General features: G+C 49.2%; 1 protein-coding gene across 1 annotated transcript; it reads left to right on the forward strand.

The window, feature by feature from the left end:
* Positions 1-353: 353 nt before the first annotated feature.
* Positions 354-12,116, forward strand: LOC144124219 (uncharacterized). Its single transcript, XM_077656866.1, has 5 exons — positions 354-492; positions 882-1,162; positions 7,860-8,052; positions 8,933-9,151; positions 12,061-12,116. Exons 1-5 carry the CDS (start codon positions 354-356, stop codon positions 12,114-12,116), a joined length of 888 nt encoding a protein of 295 aa, XP_077512992.1.
* Positions 12,117-13,353: the final 1,237 nt, after the last annotated feature.

Genomic DNA, 13,353 nt, shown 5'->3' on the forward strand with positions numbered 1-13,353 from the left:
ACGCCCCACTCCAGTTGTAACCATCACAGTGCTGTGCGCGTGTGTGATTTAATTCCTCTAAAATGAATTAATCACGCGCACAACCTGGACACATTTCTTATTGTGTAAATAGTTTGTACATATTACTTCTCCCCTATCCTCTCTTTCTGTCCCCTCTCCTCTTTCATTTCATTTCTCCATTCTGCCTGCTATCCTTTATTTCCGCTGCCCCAGTTCAGGTGCTTCAGTATCAATGGCGGATGTTGGGGCTAGCAAAATTCTTTTCCTTCCTTTTTACTATTATTTTTTATAAAACCACTACCACCACCAAGCTTTTCTACTTTTTCCATGGGAACGCTTTCATAATCATCATCATGACCAGCACATCCTTCCACTGGCTGCTCGAGCAGCTCGTTCGTCAGCACGCGCGGCCGTATGCGTCTCGAGTGTTCGATTCAGGAACGGGAAAATCCTTCTGGGTGCTTCCGGAAGAAATAAGAGTACCTCTGCCAGGTGAGAATATCTTCTCGTTCATAGCTGTAGTTCCATCGTCACATATGTTACCGGTGCGGAACTGGTTTTGAGCAGCCTACCTTTATTGCATTGTGCAGCCTTAAGTTATCCTAAGGCATTCGAGCCCACGTCTCTTAATCCAGACCTCCCGGTTTGCGACGGTGGCTTTATTTCCGCAAGAAGAAAAGTGAACTATAAGGGTAAGATTTTCACAAGCCATTATGGTCTGTTTTAGACCTTAGGTTCTAACGCAACACCCGCCGAGGAAATGCTTTAAGCAATCCTCTTCGAGTCGCTTTAGACTGCGCTGCTCGTCAGACGGATATGGCATCCGTTCCCTTAGAACGCATTTCGTCGCCACGATTTCTTCTTTTGCCACACTTCACCAGGCATGAGCATGCACCGGGACGAAGCTGGTCGCAGCCAGCGTATCCTGAGAAAGCAGGTGCTCCGTCCGCTCTCCTCCGCCGATGCCAGCAACGGCGATGGAGATGACATTAACGCTGTCTGGCACCACGGCATCTTCGGATTGAACGAAAGTCCCAGAACCGTGCTGCCCACGTCACTCGCCACAGTGGATCCTCCTTGCAGCCACGGCCAGCACGAAGGCATGAACGCCAAGCTGCTTTCTCCAAGTTTGCAGTTAAGCGCTGCTGACACCACGGCGCAGGTATGTGATGAAGACCTTTGAAGCCTGCTGCTTGCATGATTTGATTGCCGAAGCTCATAATATTCACTCCTGACGGCGCAATTAAGTATTTTTTTTTCTATGGACTTAGCTTGAAATACGGGTGTCAATAGAGCTAGGTTATTTGAAATGAGCCTTTCTGCAATGCACTGATGTGGAAGGTTTTAGCAACGCCAAAAGCGACGAGCGATACAAAGCAAACATAGTCAACGCATATTTAGTAACAACCGCTTTAGCTCATGCTGCGACATACACACTTCTCTAGGACGTGCGAGTCGCATAAGAAATCTATATTTGTTTTCGTAGTGTATACCCTGATTTCAGGTATTTTAAAACGAAAGCATTAAATGGCCATGTTGACGCCGGATATGTCCGCAGAATGTGTCACCGGAAGTTGGTCCCTTGTGACGTCAAAAGGTATATGACGTCATGATACATTAGAATAATAAATTAGCTGTGGTTTAACTACTGCTGAACCTGATTCGAGAGAGAAAGCTGTGTTGCATCGGGCAACTAGACGCGGCTTGGCGTCTGTTACGTTGAGTGCGTTCCGCACACTAGTTAGCCCGCGCATTCATCCTACAACCGTGGCAGTTAAATTAATGGTTGATCGCGAGAGGATGGTCCTCCAATAAACGCTGCGTCCTACTGCTGCATTGCCGCGTCTCTGCCACAACGTTGTCAGCGCTAATGCATGCCGCCCACATATCGATCTCTCTCCACTGCACCAAGGTCATAGCTTGATTGAGGCGTCCACTGACCCAGAGAGCCGGTTTTGCCCTATTCATTTCTTCAGAATCACGATAGAATGTCGTACCCGTCGAGGTGGCTCATTGGTTAGGGCGCTCGGCTACTGATCCGGAGTTCCCGGATTCGAACTCGACCGCGGCGGCAGCGTTTCGGTGGAGGCGAAACGCTAAGGCGCCCATGTGCTGTGCGATGTCAGTGCACGTAAATGATTCCCTGGTGGTCGAAATTGCTCCGGATCCTTCCACTACCGTACATATTTCTTCCTTTCTTCTTTCACTCTCTCCTTTATCCCTTCCCTTGCGGCGCGGTTCAGGTGTCCAACGATATATGAGACAGATACTGCGCCATTTCCTTTCCCCCAAAACCAATATTTAATGTTGTCAACGCCAATGAACAAAATGAACCCCGATGGCACCCGCCACCGTGGCTCAGTGGCAAGAGCGCTCGGCTACTGATCCGGAGTACCCGGGTTCGAGCCCGACCACGGCGCCCGCGTTACGATGGAGGCCAAACGCAAAGGCGCCCGTGTACAGTGCGATGTCAGTGCACGTTAAAGATCCTCAGGTGGTCGAAGTTATTCCGGAGCCTTCCACGACCTTTTTTTTTCCTTTTTTCTCTGAGTCCCTCCGTTACCACTTCCCTTACGACGCGGTTCTGGTATCCACCGAGATGTGAGAGATACTGCGCCATTTGGTTCCAAAAAAAAGCAATTTTGCAACCCCGATGGCCTATAGCTTGTGGCGCGTTTCTGCGGCAACGCCAACGCATGCAGCGCTCAGATGTCACTACCGCCACGTAGCTTAAAACGCAGCTGAGGTGTCCGATTTCCAATGGAGCCATTTATACACCTTTTGTTTGCTTTCGTAGCTCCCGCTCTTATCGGTTTCGGCGCAACTTCACACGCCACACGCTGAAGGTCGCTAATGGTTAAATGTGCGTGGTCGGCGAAACTCGCGGAACGTGCTTTAGTAAAGCTTTCACTTTAAATTTAAAAAGAATTGGTTGCAGGTCGGAATCGAAACCTGGCCACTGGCGTGCGAGATGACGTGACAGGAGGACCGAAAATTTACAGTGCGATGACGTCACACCCGAGCTGAGCCACAATCGCTGCCATGTGCTGGCAGGAGAGATTAGTAATGTTAGAAACAGACGCGCGGCGCAAAAACTGCGTCCACCGAAGAGACGACGCTAGTTTGAGCAACAGATATTGCATTTGCAGACGAGATTCTATACCCGTCGCGGTGGCTCAGTGATTAGGGCGCTCGACTACTGATCCGGAGTACCCGGGTTCAAACCCGGCCGCGGCAGGTGCGTTTTTATGGAGGAAAAACGCTAAGGCGCCCGTGTGCTGTGCGATGTCAGTGCGCGTGAAAGATCCCCAGGTGGTCGAAATTATTCCGCAACCCTCCACTACGGCGCCTCTCTCTTCCTTTCTTCTTTCACTCCCTCCTTTATCCCTTCCCTTACGGCGCGGTTCAGGTGTCCAACGATATATGAGACAGATACTGCGCCATTTCCATTCCCCCAAAACCAATTATTATTATTAGACGAAATTCTAGTGATGTGATCACTGATTGATAGAATTTTAGTGCCAGGATTCCCTAGTATGTTCAGCAAAATTCTGAGCCACTGTTCGTCGTACAGCATTGCGGGTGGTGTCATAGCATTTATCTTTGTACATAGCTTACATTATTTACTCAAGTTAGAGGGCAGCTTGCGACAGGCGTTCGGACCAGTGACATATGCACCTTCAATTGCATGCTTTCTGAAACTACATTGCCCCTGAATGTGTGTTTGAGGTGTCCACCGAGATGTCGAGATGAGAAATTGGAGCCCAGCTTCTGACCCGCCACGGTGGGTCAGTGGTTAAGGGGATCGTACACTGAGCCGGAGCACCCGGGTTCGAACCAAACCGCGACTGCCGTGTTTCGATGGAGGCGAACCGCAAAAGGCGCCCGTGTGCTGTGCGATGTCAGTACACGTTAAAGATCCGCAGGTGGCCGAAAAAAATTGCCGTTGGCATAGCTCTGTTAAACAAGGATATACGGAGCGAAAGCGCGGCGACTTCTGAATCGGAACAGTTAATATATGAAACCCGGGCATTCATTAGATGCGCCTTTATTCATGATAAAACTCAGCCGTCATGGCGGAGTCCTAGCGTCTCCGCCTCAAACTCCAAAGGCCCTGGCTCGATTCCCAGCCTCGACTCAAGCTCTTTTTTATGCAGTGAGTGTGCGGAGGTTTCTGTGGCTCTCATAGATAGCACCACCAAATACGTCGGTTAGTGGTTAAGCGCGCAAGAGCGGGTAAGGGAAAAGACGGGTAAGGGCGGCTCCGCGGCGAAGCGCGCGGTGTGACGTCATGCCAGATGGCGCGGCGAGCGCGGAGCGTCCGCCAGCTGCAGCCGCTGCTAGTCAACGGCTCTGTGCCTCATCCTCAGGCCAATGTAGCTCTCAGTACAATATTCCGGAGACCTCCACTACAGCACGCCTTTCTATCTTTTTCTTTCACTCCTTTATTCTTCCCTTGCGGCGCGGTTCGAGTGTCGATCAATATAAGCGAGACAGTTACTGCATCATTTGCTTTCCTAAAAAATCCAATTTTTCCGGTTAGCTTGCGACTGAGATTCGCACCGACGAAATATGAAAAAACGAAAATAAAAGTTTTTAAGGAAAGGAAAGGACGCCTGTCTCACATATCTCGATGGACACCCAAACCAGGCCGTAAGGGAGAAAAATTGAAATGAAAATAAGTTTTAGGGAATGGAAATGATGCCTGTCTCGCTATTCTCGCTGGACACCTATACCGCGCCCGCCGTAAGAAAAGGAAAATCGCTTCCCTTACGGCACGGTTCAGGTGTCCACAAAGATGCGTCATTTTTCGCTCACGCCGGTGACAACGGCTTTTCTGCGACACGAGCTCCTTAACGCTGTCAAGTTAAAAAAACACCAGCTTTGTCTTTAAACATGGGACGCGACAGCGTGTTGCAACGCGTTGCATAGATGTGTCGTAGTGGAGAAGATTGATAGTGGTAGTAGTGGTTTTATTAAAAACAATAGCAAAATGGAAGGAAAAGATATTTGCTAGCCCCGGCAGCTGCCATCGATACTAAAGCACCTGAGCTGGGGCAGCAGAAATAAAGGATAGCTGGCAGAATGGAGAAATGAAATAAAAAAGGTGAGGGGACAGGAAGAGAGGATAGGGGGAGAAGTTATATGTACAAACTATTTACACAATAAGAAATGTGTCCAGGTTGTGCGCGTGATTAATTCATTTTAGAGGAATTAAATCACACTTGCGCACAGCACTGTGTTGGTTACAACTGGAGTGGGGCGTCCAGTTATTAATCGTTCAAGGTAGAATTCGCGGAGCGTTCGGTTACTGCGTGTTCACCTGACGGAGAACAGACGGGACGTCAAGCCCGTGTGTTCGAGGAATGCACAGAGGCACACCAAAGTTCGATCACGATTGCGCGCACTGCCCTGCGGCCACAATAGCGTCTTGATGAAGTCTGGTAGTATGCCCTGCGCCCTATAGGCCGCGAGCATATCGCGACGAGCATCGGCGAACGCGGCACAGTGAAGGAGCAGGTGTTCTAGTGTTTCCACTGCACCGCATCCGTCACACACATCGCTCGTCGGGATTCCGTGACGCACCCGTCGTTCCCCGGGCCACACGCAGCCAATGCGCGCGCGGAGGATCATTGCACGTTGTGACCGTATAAGTGCGCGACAGCCGGTGACACTGTCGATGCGCTCACCTCCCGCAATGCGTGGGTCGGGGAGCTGCTTTCAGAGATGGTCATGGATGGCCGCACGCACGTCCTCCAGCGCAAGGGGCAGATCGCTGGCAGGTAGTTGGTGTGCAGCGGTCGCGAGGTCGTCAGCTTCTTCGTTGCCGGCGATGCCACAGTGACCGGGCACCCACTGTGCACGCACGGCACAACCTCTCTGCGCGAGGCGCTCGATGCGCAAGCGAATTTCCCGCACTAGTGGGGTACCGCGGTCGTTAGATTGCAGGCGGCTGAGGGCGGCGCGGGAGTCGCACAGCAGAGCATTCCTGGGCGGCGGAGGGCTGAGGGTGAGCAGCAGGTCCAGCCCGAGCCGGATCCCCATCAACTCCGCCGTGGTGGAGGAGCCCAGGAATTCTGCGTGTTGCTGGTTGTGCAGTCGATTGAAAATTAGGTTTTAGGTATAGGATATGGCCCAGATCTCGGCAGACACCTGAACTGCGCCGTAAGGGAAAGGATAAAGGCGGAACTGAGAGAAGAAAGTGGTGCCGTTGTGGAGGGGTCAAGAATAATTTAAGCCACCTGGGGATCTTTAACGTGCACTGATATTGCACAGCACACGGGCGGCTTTGCGTTTCGCCTCCATCGTTTCGCCGCGGTCGGATTCAAACCAGGGTACACCGGCTCAGTAACGAGCGCCCTAACCGCTGAGCCACCGCGGCGGGTAGGTGCGTGGCGGCATCTCACCTTTTCATGAAGACGACGTGTCTGCAGTGAGAATCTAGGTTATAATCTGTGGTACAGATTAGGCGGAAACGTTGTTGAGCAACAACTACCCTATTTTAATGTATGCAGGCGATATTGTACTGTTATCAGATAGCCAGGAAGATTTGCAAACTCTGCTTATTTGATGTGGAGACGAAGGAGACACTCTAGGCTTCAGTTTAAGCGCAACTAAGTCAGGTGTGATGATTGTCAACGATAGAACTGATTATGTGCTTACAATACAATGCCATGAAATACCCCGAGTTGCCGAATACAAATATTTCGATGAATGGGTACATGAAGGGCAGATGTACACGGAAAAGCACGAACAGACTTGTAGCAAAAGGGCGAAGAATTTCCGGGATAGTGAAACATAGGGCATTATGAGGGTAAAACACACATGAAGTACTGAGAGGTATTTGGAAAGGAATAATGGTGCATGGGCTTACTTTCGGGATTGCGGTTCTGTGCTTAAGGGCCGAAGTTCAGTCTTGATTAGAAGTAAATCAGAGAGCTGTTGGAACATTAGCACTAGGTGCTTACTGGAAAATTAGTGAGGCAGTACATGGGGTTTTGGGCTGGGCATCATTCGAAGCACGGGAAGCTCAGAGTAAAATACTATATCAAGAAGGCCTCAAGGAATTGGACGATATTAGGTGGGCAGCTCAGGTATTTAAATGCGTAAACAGAAAGAGCTTTGACTCACAATGGCGGAAAAGAACTAGGAAACTAACCAGTAAGTACGCCGGACACGAGGATGGAGAAAGAAAAGGCATTAAACGACAGGTTAAAAACGCGGAAGTGAAAAATTGGATGAATTCAATGAAACAGAAGCATAGTGTAGAGCAAAATCGATATTGGAAAAGGCAGATCAGGAAGAGTGGGGGTCTCCGGAATATTTCGACCACCTGGGGATCTTTAACATGTGTGTACATTTCTTGATGGGCAGCCAAGGTGCGCTGTAAGGGAACGAAAGTTTCCGACGCGCGGTGCCTACAGTTACAACTACGTGTTCCGCTAAACAGGTTTGAAACTGCTTCGCAAGAGTTGGACGTCATTCGAAGCCCTGGTGTGAAGTGCAAACCGCATAATGTATGATAACAGCGCCTGCAAACAATGCGAAGCACGCTCCTTCTCCCCGCGTGTTTCTAGGTAAACATTAAGGTTGCGTTTTCGTGCCGTTGTACGCGAAAAACCCCAGGTTAAAAATTGAATGTAATCAGCATAGCTTCGCTGTCCAACCGCCTTCACGGCTTGGATTGGAGCCACATTTTTCTTCAAACTTGTGAGCTGCGAGGTGTGCATGAGACAGGAGGTGATCGTTGGCAGACATGACACCTATGCATCCTCGCCACTTTTCGCGCATCCTGTAGACTGTTCTCTCCTATAATGTAATGAATGCCACTTCCGACATGCTTCGCTTAATTTCTTCAGAAGGAGCAAGAAGTCATCGGTAATGCACTGGACACACGGCGAGGAGGTGGCGCGGCGCTGCAACTGGGAAGAAAATTAAGAACCGGATCCCAGGACACGGTGACTTCCATCCAACTAGAAGCGGACGCTCTGAGCAAGGAATCCACTAACAGCTGCAAGGGCGCCATGGAGGGAAACAGCATTAAGCACATCGGTGAGCCGCAGATAGAACACCTCTTTGACAAACAAAACGTGTATTTTGTTGTATGGCCGTAGGTATGGCCATAGGTGAAGCAAACATAAATATTGTACTTCAATAAAATAATACAAATAAAAATGTCCTTTGTTTTGGGTACATACGGCGAGTGCATTAATACTGTACGTTTCTCGTAATAGTGTGCTCAGTGACACTGCTGGTTTCAGATAAAAAAAATGGTGGTGGTTTAGCTTTGGTTAAACCGGGAACGACGCGATAGCCACAGCTGGTCGAGTGGAACTTGGTCACGTGGCCAACCATGTGACGAGCCACTTGATCAGCCACGGCGTCGCGCCGCCGGCAGCTGCTGCGCACCACTTGGCCAACCATGTGACAGCGTGGTGGCGCCGCCACAGGGCGGCAGCGCCGCCAGCGCCTCGGCGCCGCCACGCTGAAGGCTCGAAATGCTACCCTAATGTAAACATCGCAACAAAACAGTGCCTTTGTCGTGAAGCCATAGTTGCACTGTGAAAATTGAAAATAAAGGCTTAACACCAACCACTGAAGCAATGTTCTTCACGTTTCGGTCTCATCACGGGAACTTTCCTAGCAATCTCTTGAGACGGCGAAATTTCTGTCAAACCCTCGACTTCAACTACTGTCCAACTCCGCGCAGAGCACGAATCGTCCTCACTAAGTGGACATGTTTTATTACCTCAGCTTGCACTCATGTTGCGCATTAATTGAATTTATTGGCGGTCGTAAGCCGACAGGAAGGAGTAGAGGCGGTTCATTAAACCCTATGAGAGGCCTTTGTTTAACGAGCTAAACATTTTACTCCTACGGCTAGCCTCGCGCATACTTTAACTGATAGAAACAATCGCACCGACTTTTGCAGCCACCCGCTCTCTCGAGTCGGCGAAGGTGATCATCCGTGGCCCTCGTTCGCTGCTCGTAGGCGCCGTGTCCAGCAGGCGAAGGCGGACGTGCTACGGGAGCCGCCGTGCGAAACTCTGCACGGCACAGCAGGCGCCCAGCAGCCTAGCCGGTCGCTCTGTGCCAATACGTGCAGGATTCGTGCTCCTCCGAGGATACCTCGTGGCGGGAACCGGTGCTGGTAAGAAAACGCGAGTCTGGCGAACTAGGCCAGATGTGTCGGATGGGCAAAAATACACGCAGCTAAGAGTCGTGAGATTCCAGAGCCATTTCTCGCAGCAGCTACGTCCAGTGGTGTAGCTGCACAAGAAATCCGGCCTTTGAATTGGCGTGTATAAGCAGGACAGCGCATTCATCATGGGTGGATTTCTGTAATTGAACTGAACCATTTCGTGCCGGGTTTCACTAAAAAATCAACGAGACCCCTACAGCTTATGTCAGACGCCGAGGCAGAACCATGGGCCATTTCTGGTTAAGATCGCAGATACATAATTTGCTTGCCGTTTTATGAAGTACGTCCCCAACAATGTTAGCTTGTTGATAAATCTGCCTTTCTTGAACAGTCTAATAACACGTGCTCAGAATAGGGTATCACCGAGGCTCCCTCCCATATTGACCGCCGGTGAAGTGTTAAAAGCTGTCCATTGGTTGCGTTCCAGACTATTATTACTCCCGCCTCCCTCTGCCTCTGGCGTCCGGAGCTTGCCTGAGCCCGAAGCTGCAAGAATCCGGGTCAGTTGTGGGATGGGGGAGAGGGGAAGAGGCGTCAATATTCTCCTCGTGAAATTTCCTTCTTTTTACTGCAATTCTTTGAACTATAGCATCTAAGGGAAATTGCTCAGTTGTTCACGGTCACCAGCACATGCATGATCATAGCTTGCGAGACGGTGCAACTGAAACTATACGTTCGGAATGTGGACTCTCATCCACGCTGCTTATATAGTGGAATGAACCTTGTTCTGTACACATTCACATATCCAATACATGTGAAGTGAAACGCAAAGTAAAAGAGATAAAATAAGCTACTGATGCAATGGGTTCCACAGCTGATCCAATGGCTCTCCCCTGGCCTGATTTACCGCGTATCTGAGATTAAATGCTTGGGAAATAGTTATTTTGCCTGACTTTGAGTAAAACGGCACACCTTCTGCTAAAACGCTCTCTCATCAAAGCTGCCTTTCCGTCATAAACATTTATCATCATGATGAGGACTCCTGCCGAGAACGTGTCAGTAGAATGCGTGGGTGACAAAAAGGAATGGTGGAGCATGACTATTATATATGTACGCCTTTTCACTGTGGTGGGAATGTTGTAAGACTCTTGTAGGAATTCAGCCACTGCCAGAAAACATCAGATGTTGATAGAGGCTTGCTTTTAATGCTGCCATCTTTATAATACAGTGTGTATATCTCACACATCTGAATGTTACCCGGTTTCGATTATAGACAGGTTACACAGTTACAGGGTGAAGTGTTAACATGGAATTGGGCAAATAGTAATCGTACTAGTGAAACATGAGAGCACAGTCTACTGCGATTTAACTTCTAGAAGTAGCGCACACACACGAGGAGAGGTAGCCATCCAAAATCATCCGTTGATGTGTTAGACATGATACCATTACCAGCCCAATTAAGCCCACTGCAGGACAAAAGCTTCGCCTATATCTTTCAATTAACCCATTCCTGTGCCAGCTGCAGCCACTCTGTCCCCGAAAACGTCTGTCTCATCCGCCCACCTTACTTCCTGCCACACCCTGCTACGATTGCTTTCCGTTGGAATCCACTCCGTTACCCTTAAGGACCATCAGTTACCCTGCCTTCGCATTACATGCCCTGCCCAAGCCCATTTCTTCCTCTTGGTTTCGACTAGGATGTAATTAAACCGCGTTTGCTCCCTCACCCACTCTGCCCTCTTCCTGTCTCTTAAAGTTACACCTATCCTTTTTCTTTCCATAGTTCGCTGCGTTGAACCTTTTTCGTTACTCTCGACATTTCTGACCCATTTGTGAGTACCGGTAAGATACAGTGTTATGGGCTATTGGTTAACAGCCATTCATGATCCGAGAGCTAGAACCTGCCAAATGCGTTTCATCCCATTCTTCTAGTTATTTTACTCTCATTATTAGGATCTGCAGTCACGACCTGCCTACGTAGATGCATTCCCTTACCGGGGGGGGGGGGGGGCATTGAGGTTTGTTTAAGATCATTACCCATAAGACTTAGCTTTAGCTACTTATTACATATATTCAATGATGATGTTGCATTTCAATGGAACAATGGAAGCTTTAGGAAAAAAGGGCAATGACACAAGGTATTTTTCCTTACACGAGGTGGGGCAAAGACCTCTTTTTCAAGCAATTCGCAACAAAGGAGCTGAGCAGGAGGCCAAGGGAATGCTTCACCAATTATATCACCAGAAGCTACACGGTGGTATCGGGGCATTGAACCCTGCACCGCACGCATGTGAAGCGGATGCTCAAATCACGAGGCCATTGTTCTGCTTTTTAGCTTACAATTGGACACGTTTACAACCATGGGATCTGTGCACTGTCACTTGTGCAGCTTCGTGCCATTGTATGCAACTTGCATGGGCCAGTATCAAAACATCAGGACCAGAGAGATCATTCAAGTAGATTTGATTGCCAAAAGAACAGCTCAATTCTTTAGATTACCTTGAGTGTCACTGACACATAACTAATTTACATTTATTTGGGCGGACATCCTAGGTCGGAATTTTAATGTATGACATAATGTAGAAATGTTTGTAATACGTTGTGGACGGCACTTACATTGAACACTGGAGCGCCTCGTATAGCGACTAACCCTGCGCCAACTCGGGTGTGTCGCATAGACAGTGTGAGAGGGCCCAGACAACGTTGCCGTGCGACAGGTGCGTTGCTAAACCCACAGAACCAGGACTACAAATCTTCCCCGCGAGGTCTGCTCCACCCTGTACATCGCTCTGTGTCATTGACGGAATATAGAGAAGCCAGGGTCAGGGTCGGCTCTAGTTGCGTCTCGGTTTGGCTGCCCTTTTTCGTGGCCCAAATGGTGGCTTGAACAGCGCTGACAGTTCGCCCACGCTACGCAGGTACCAGCACCTCCAGGCTGACTGCGGAAATGTCCACTCCGAGGCGCGACCGCTGAAGCAGCTGTGGTCAAGATAAAGGGTCGCCTGGAGGACGTCCAGAACCGGAGCTGCGGCTTTTCTGACGCATTCTTGCTGTAGGCCGTCGGATAGCGGGACCCTCACCACCCAGCGTCCCGTCTAAGAAACGAGGCCGTTTTTTCGCCGACATGCTATTAACGGAGGGCTGTCGGAAAAGATCAGGCCTTGATAGCGGCCCACTATTAATGCTTGTCGTCTTTCGTAATAGTGTGTATGTTTGATGTCGATTATTACTGGAATAAATCACGTGCGGAAACGACGAAACGATGTGTGGTGTGAAAAAGAAGACAAGCCGAAGCGGGGACTCGTACCGCCGAACTTTCTTTTCCAAGAGCAGTAAGTATAAGCTTTGAGTGTTGCTTTCCTAATTTCCTTCTGTCGCGTCTATGGTGCATCTGCCATGTGTGCACTACTGTCTGAATCACAGGATAAAAATTAGTGGGCATCGCATGCACTGCGACGAAAACCATGGTGATGTGAGCAAGAGAAGTGAACCGCATGGAGGCGTTCCACTCTCGGATGCCTTAAAAGTAGTTACCACAAATGATCCGCCTCCGGCGGAGTTGATAAAGCGCCCTTCTCCGGACCTGTGGGAGGCCGTGCTATGCAGCTCGAACCCCAAGATTAAAGTACGGGCAATCGAGTGGGCCAATGAGGTCGCCGCCAGCCATGGGCTACAGGCCATCTAGTATGTGTGTCCGGCAGCCTGCTCTCGACGCAATAAATGTTTAACAATCAAATCCAATGCAGAATTTTCCTTTCATAGGGTAATTTAGGGCGTCCAAATTCTAGAAATATTGTCAAAATTGTTCTCAATATTTCAGTCTGAAGCGCGGAGTACTATGAGCTCAACTCAGTATAAGCCATGTTGCTTGGGCACAAGGCCCAAATCTTCACTCCTTGATTTTATTAGATCAGCCAACCTTTTTCATTTATTTAAGTATTCTCATCACCTCTCATTTCATATCCTTTTATGCCCTGAGACAATCAACATAGCTTTAAAAAAATCTTTGTTGTTGTACTCGCGTGGAGGTTCTTGAATACGCACAAGACGGCGTTAAACACGAAACTATATCCGAGCACCTACAAATACCCTGCCTGATTAAAGAAGGCCCGCAGCACCTAAGTCATGGCCCTCCTAGACTACGGAACAGAAAACGACATCTATTCAGCAAAATTATTCGCCAAAACATCGTTTGGTTCTTTATGTAGTTT

Source organism: Amblyomma americanum, chromosome 3 (assembly GCF_052857255.1).
Source record: "Amblyomma americanum isolate KBUSLIRL-KWMA chromosome 3, ASM5285725v1, whole genome shotgun sequence".
NCBI classification, from domain to species: Eukaryota; Metazoa; Arthropoda; class Arachnida; order Ixodida; family Ixodidae; genus Amblyomma; species Amblyomma americanum.

What these genes read in the sequence shown, in the direction of transcription:
- LOC144124219 (XM_077656866.1), top strand. Translation starts at nt 354, where the DNA reads ATGACCAGCACATCCTTCCACTGGCTGCTCGAGCAGCTCGTTCGTCAG. An exon ending in AAACAGCATTAAGCACATCG is followed by an intron (nt 8,053 to 8,932) that starts GTGAGCCGCAGA and finishes CGACTTTTGCAG; the next exon opens with CCACCCGCTCTCTCGAGTCG. An exon ending in CGTGGCGGGAACCGGTGCTG is followed by an intron (nt 9,152 to 12,060) that starts GTAAGAAAACGC and finishes CACGCTACGCAG; the next exon opens with GTACCAGCACCTCCAGGCTG.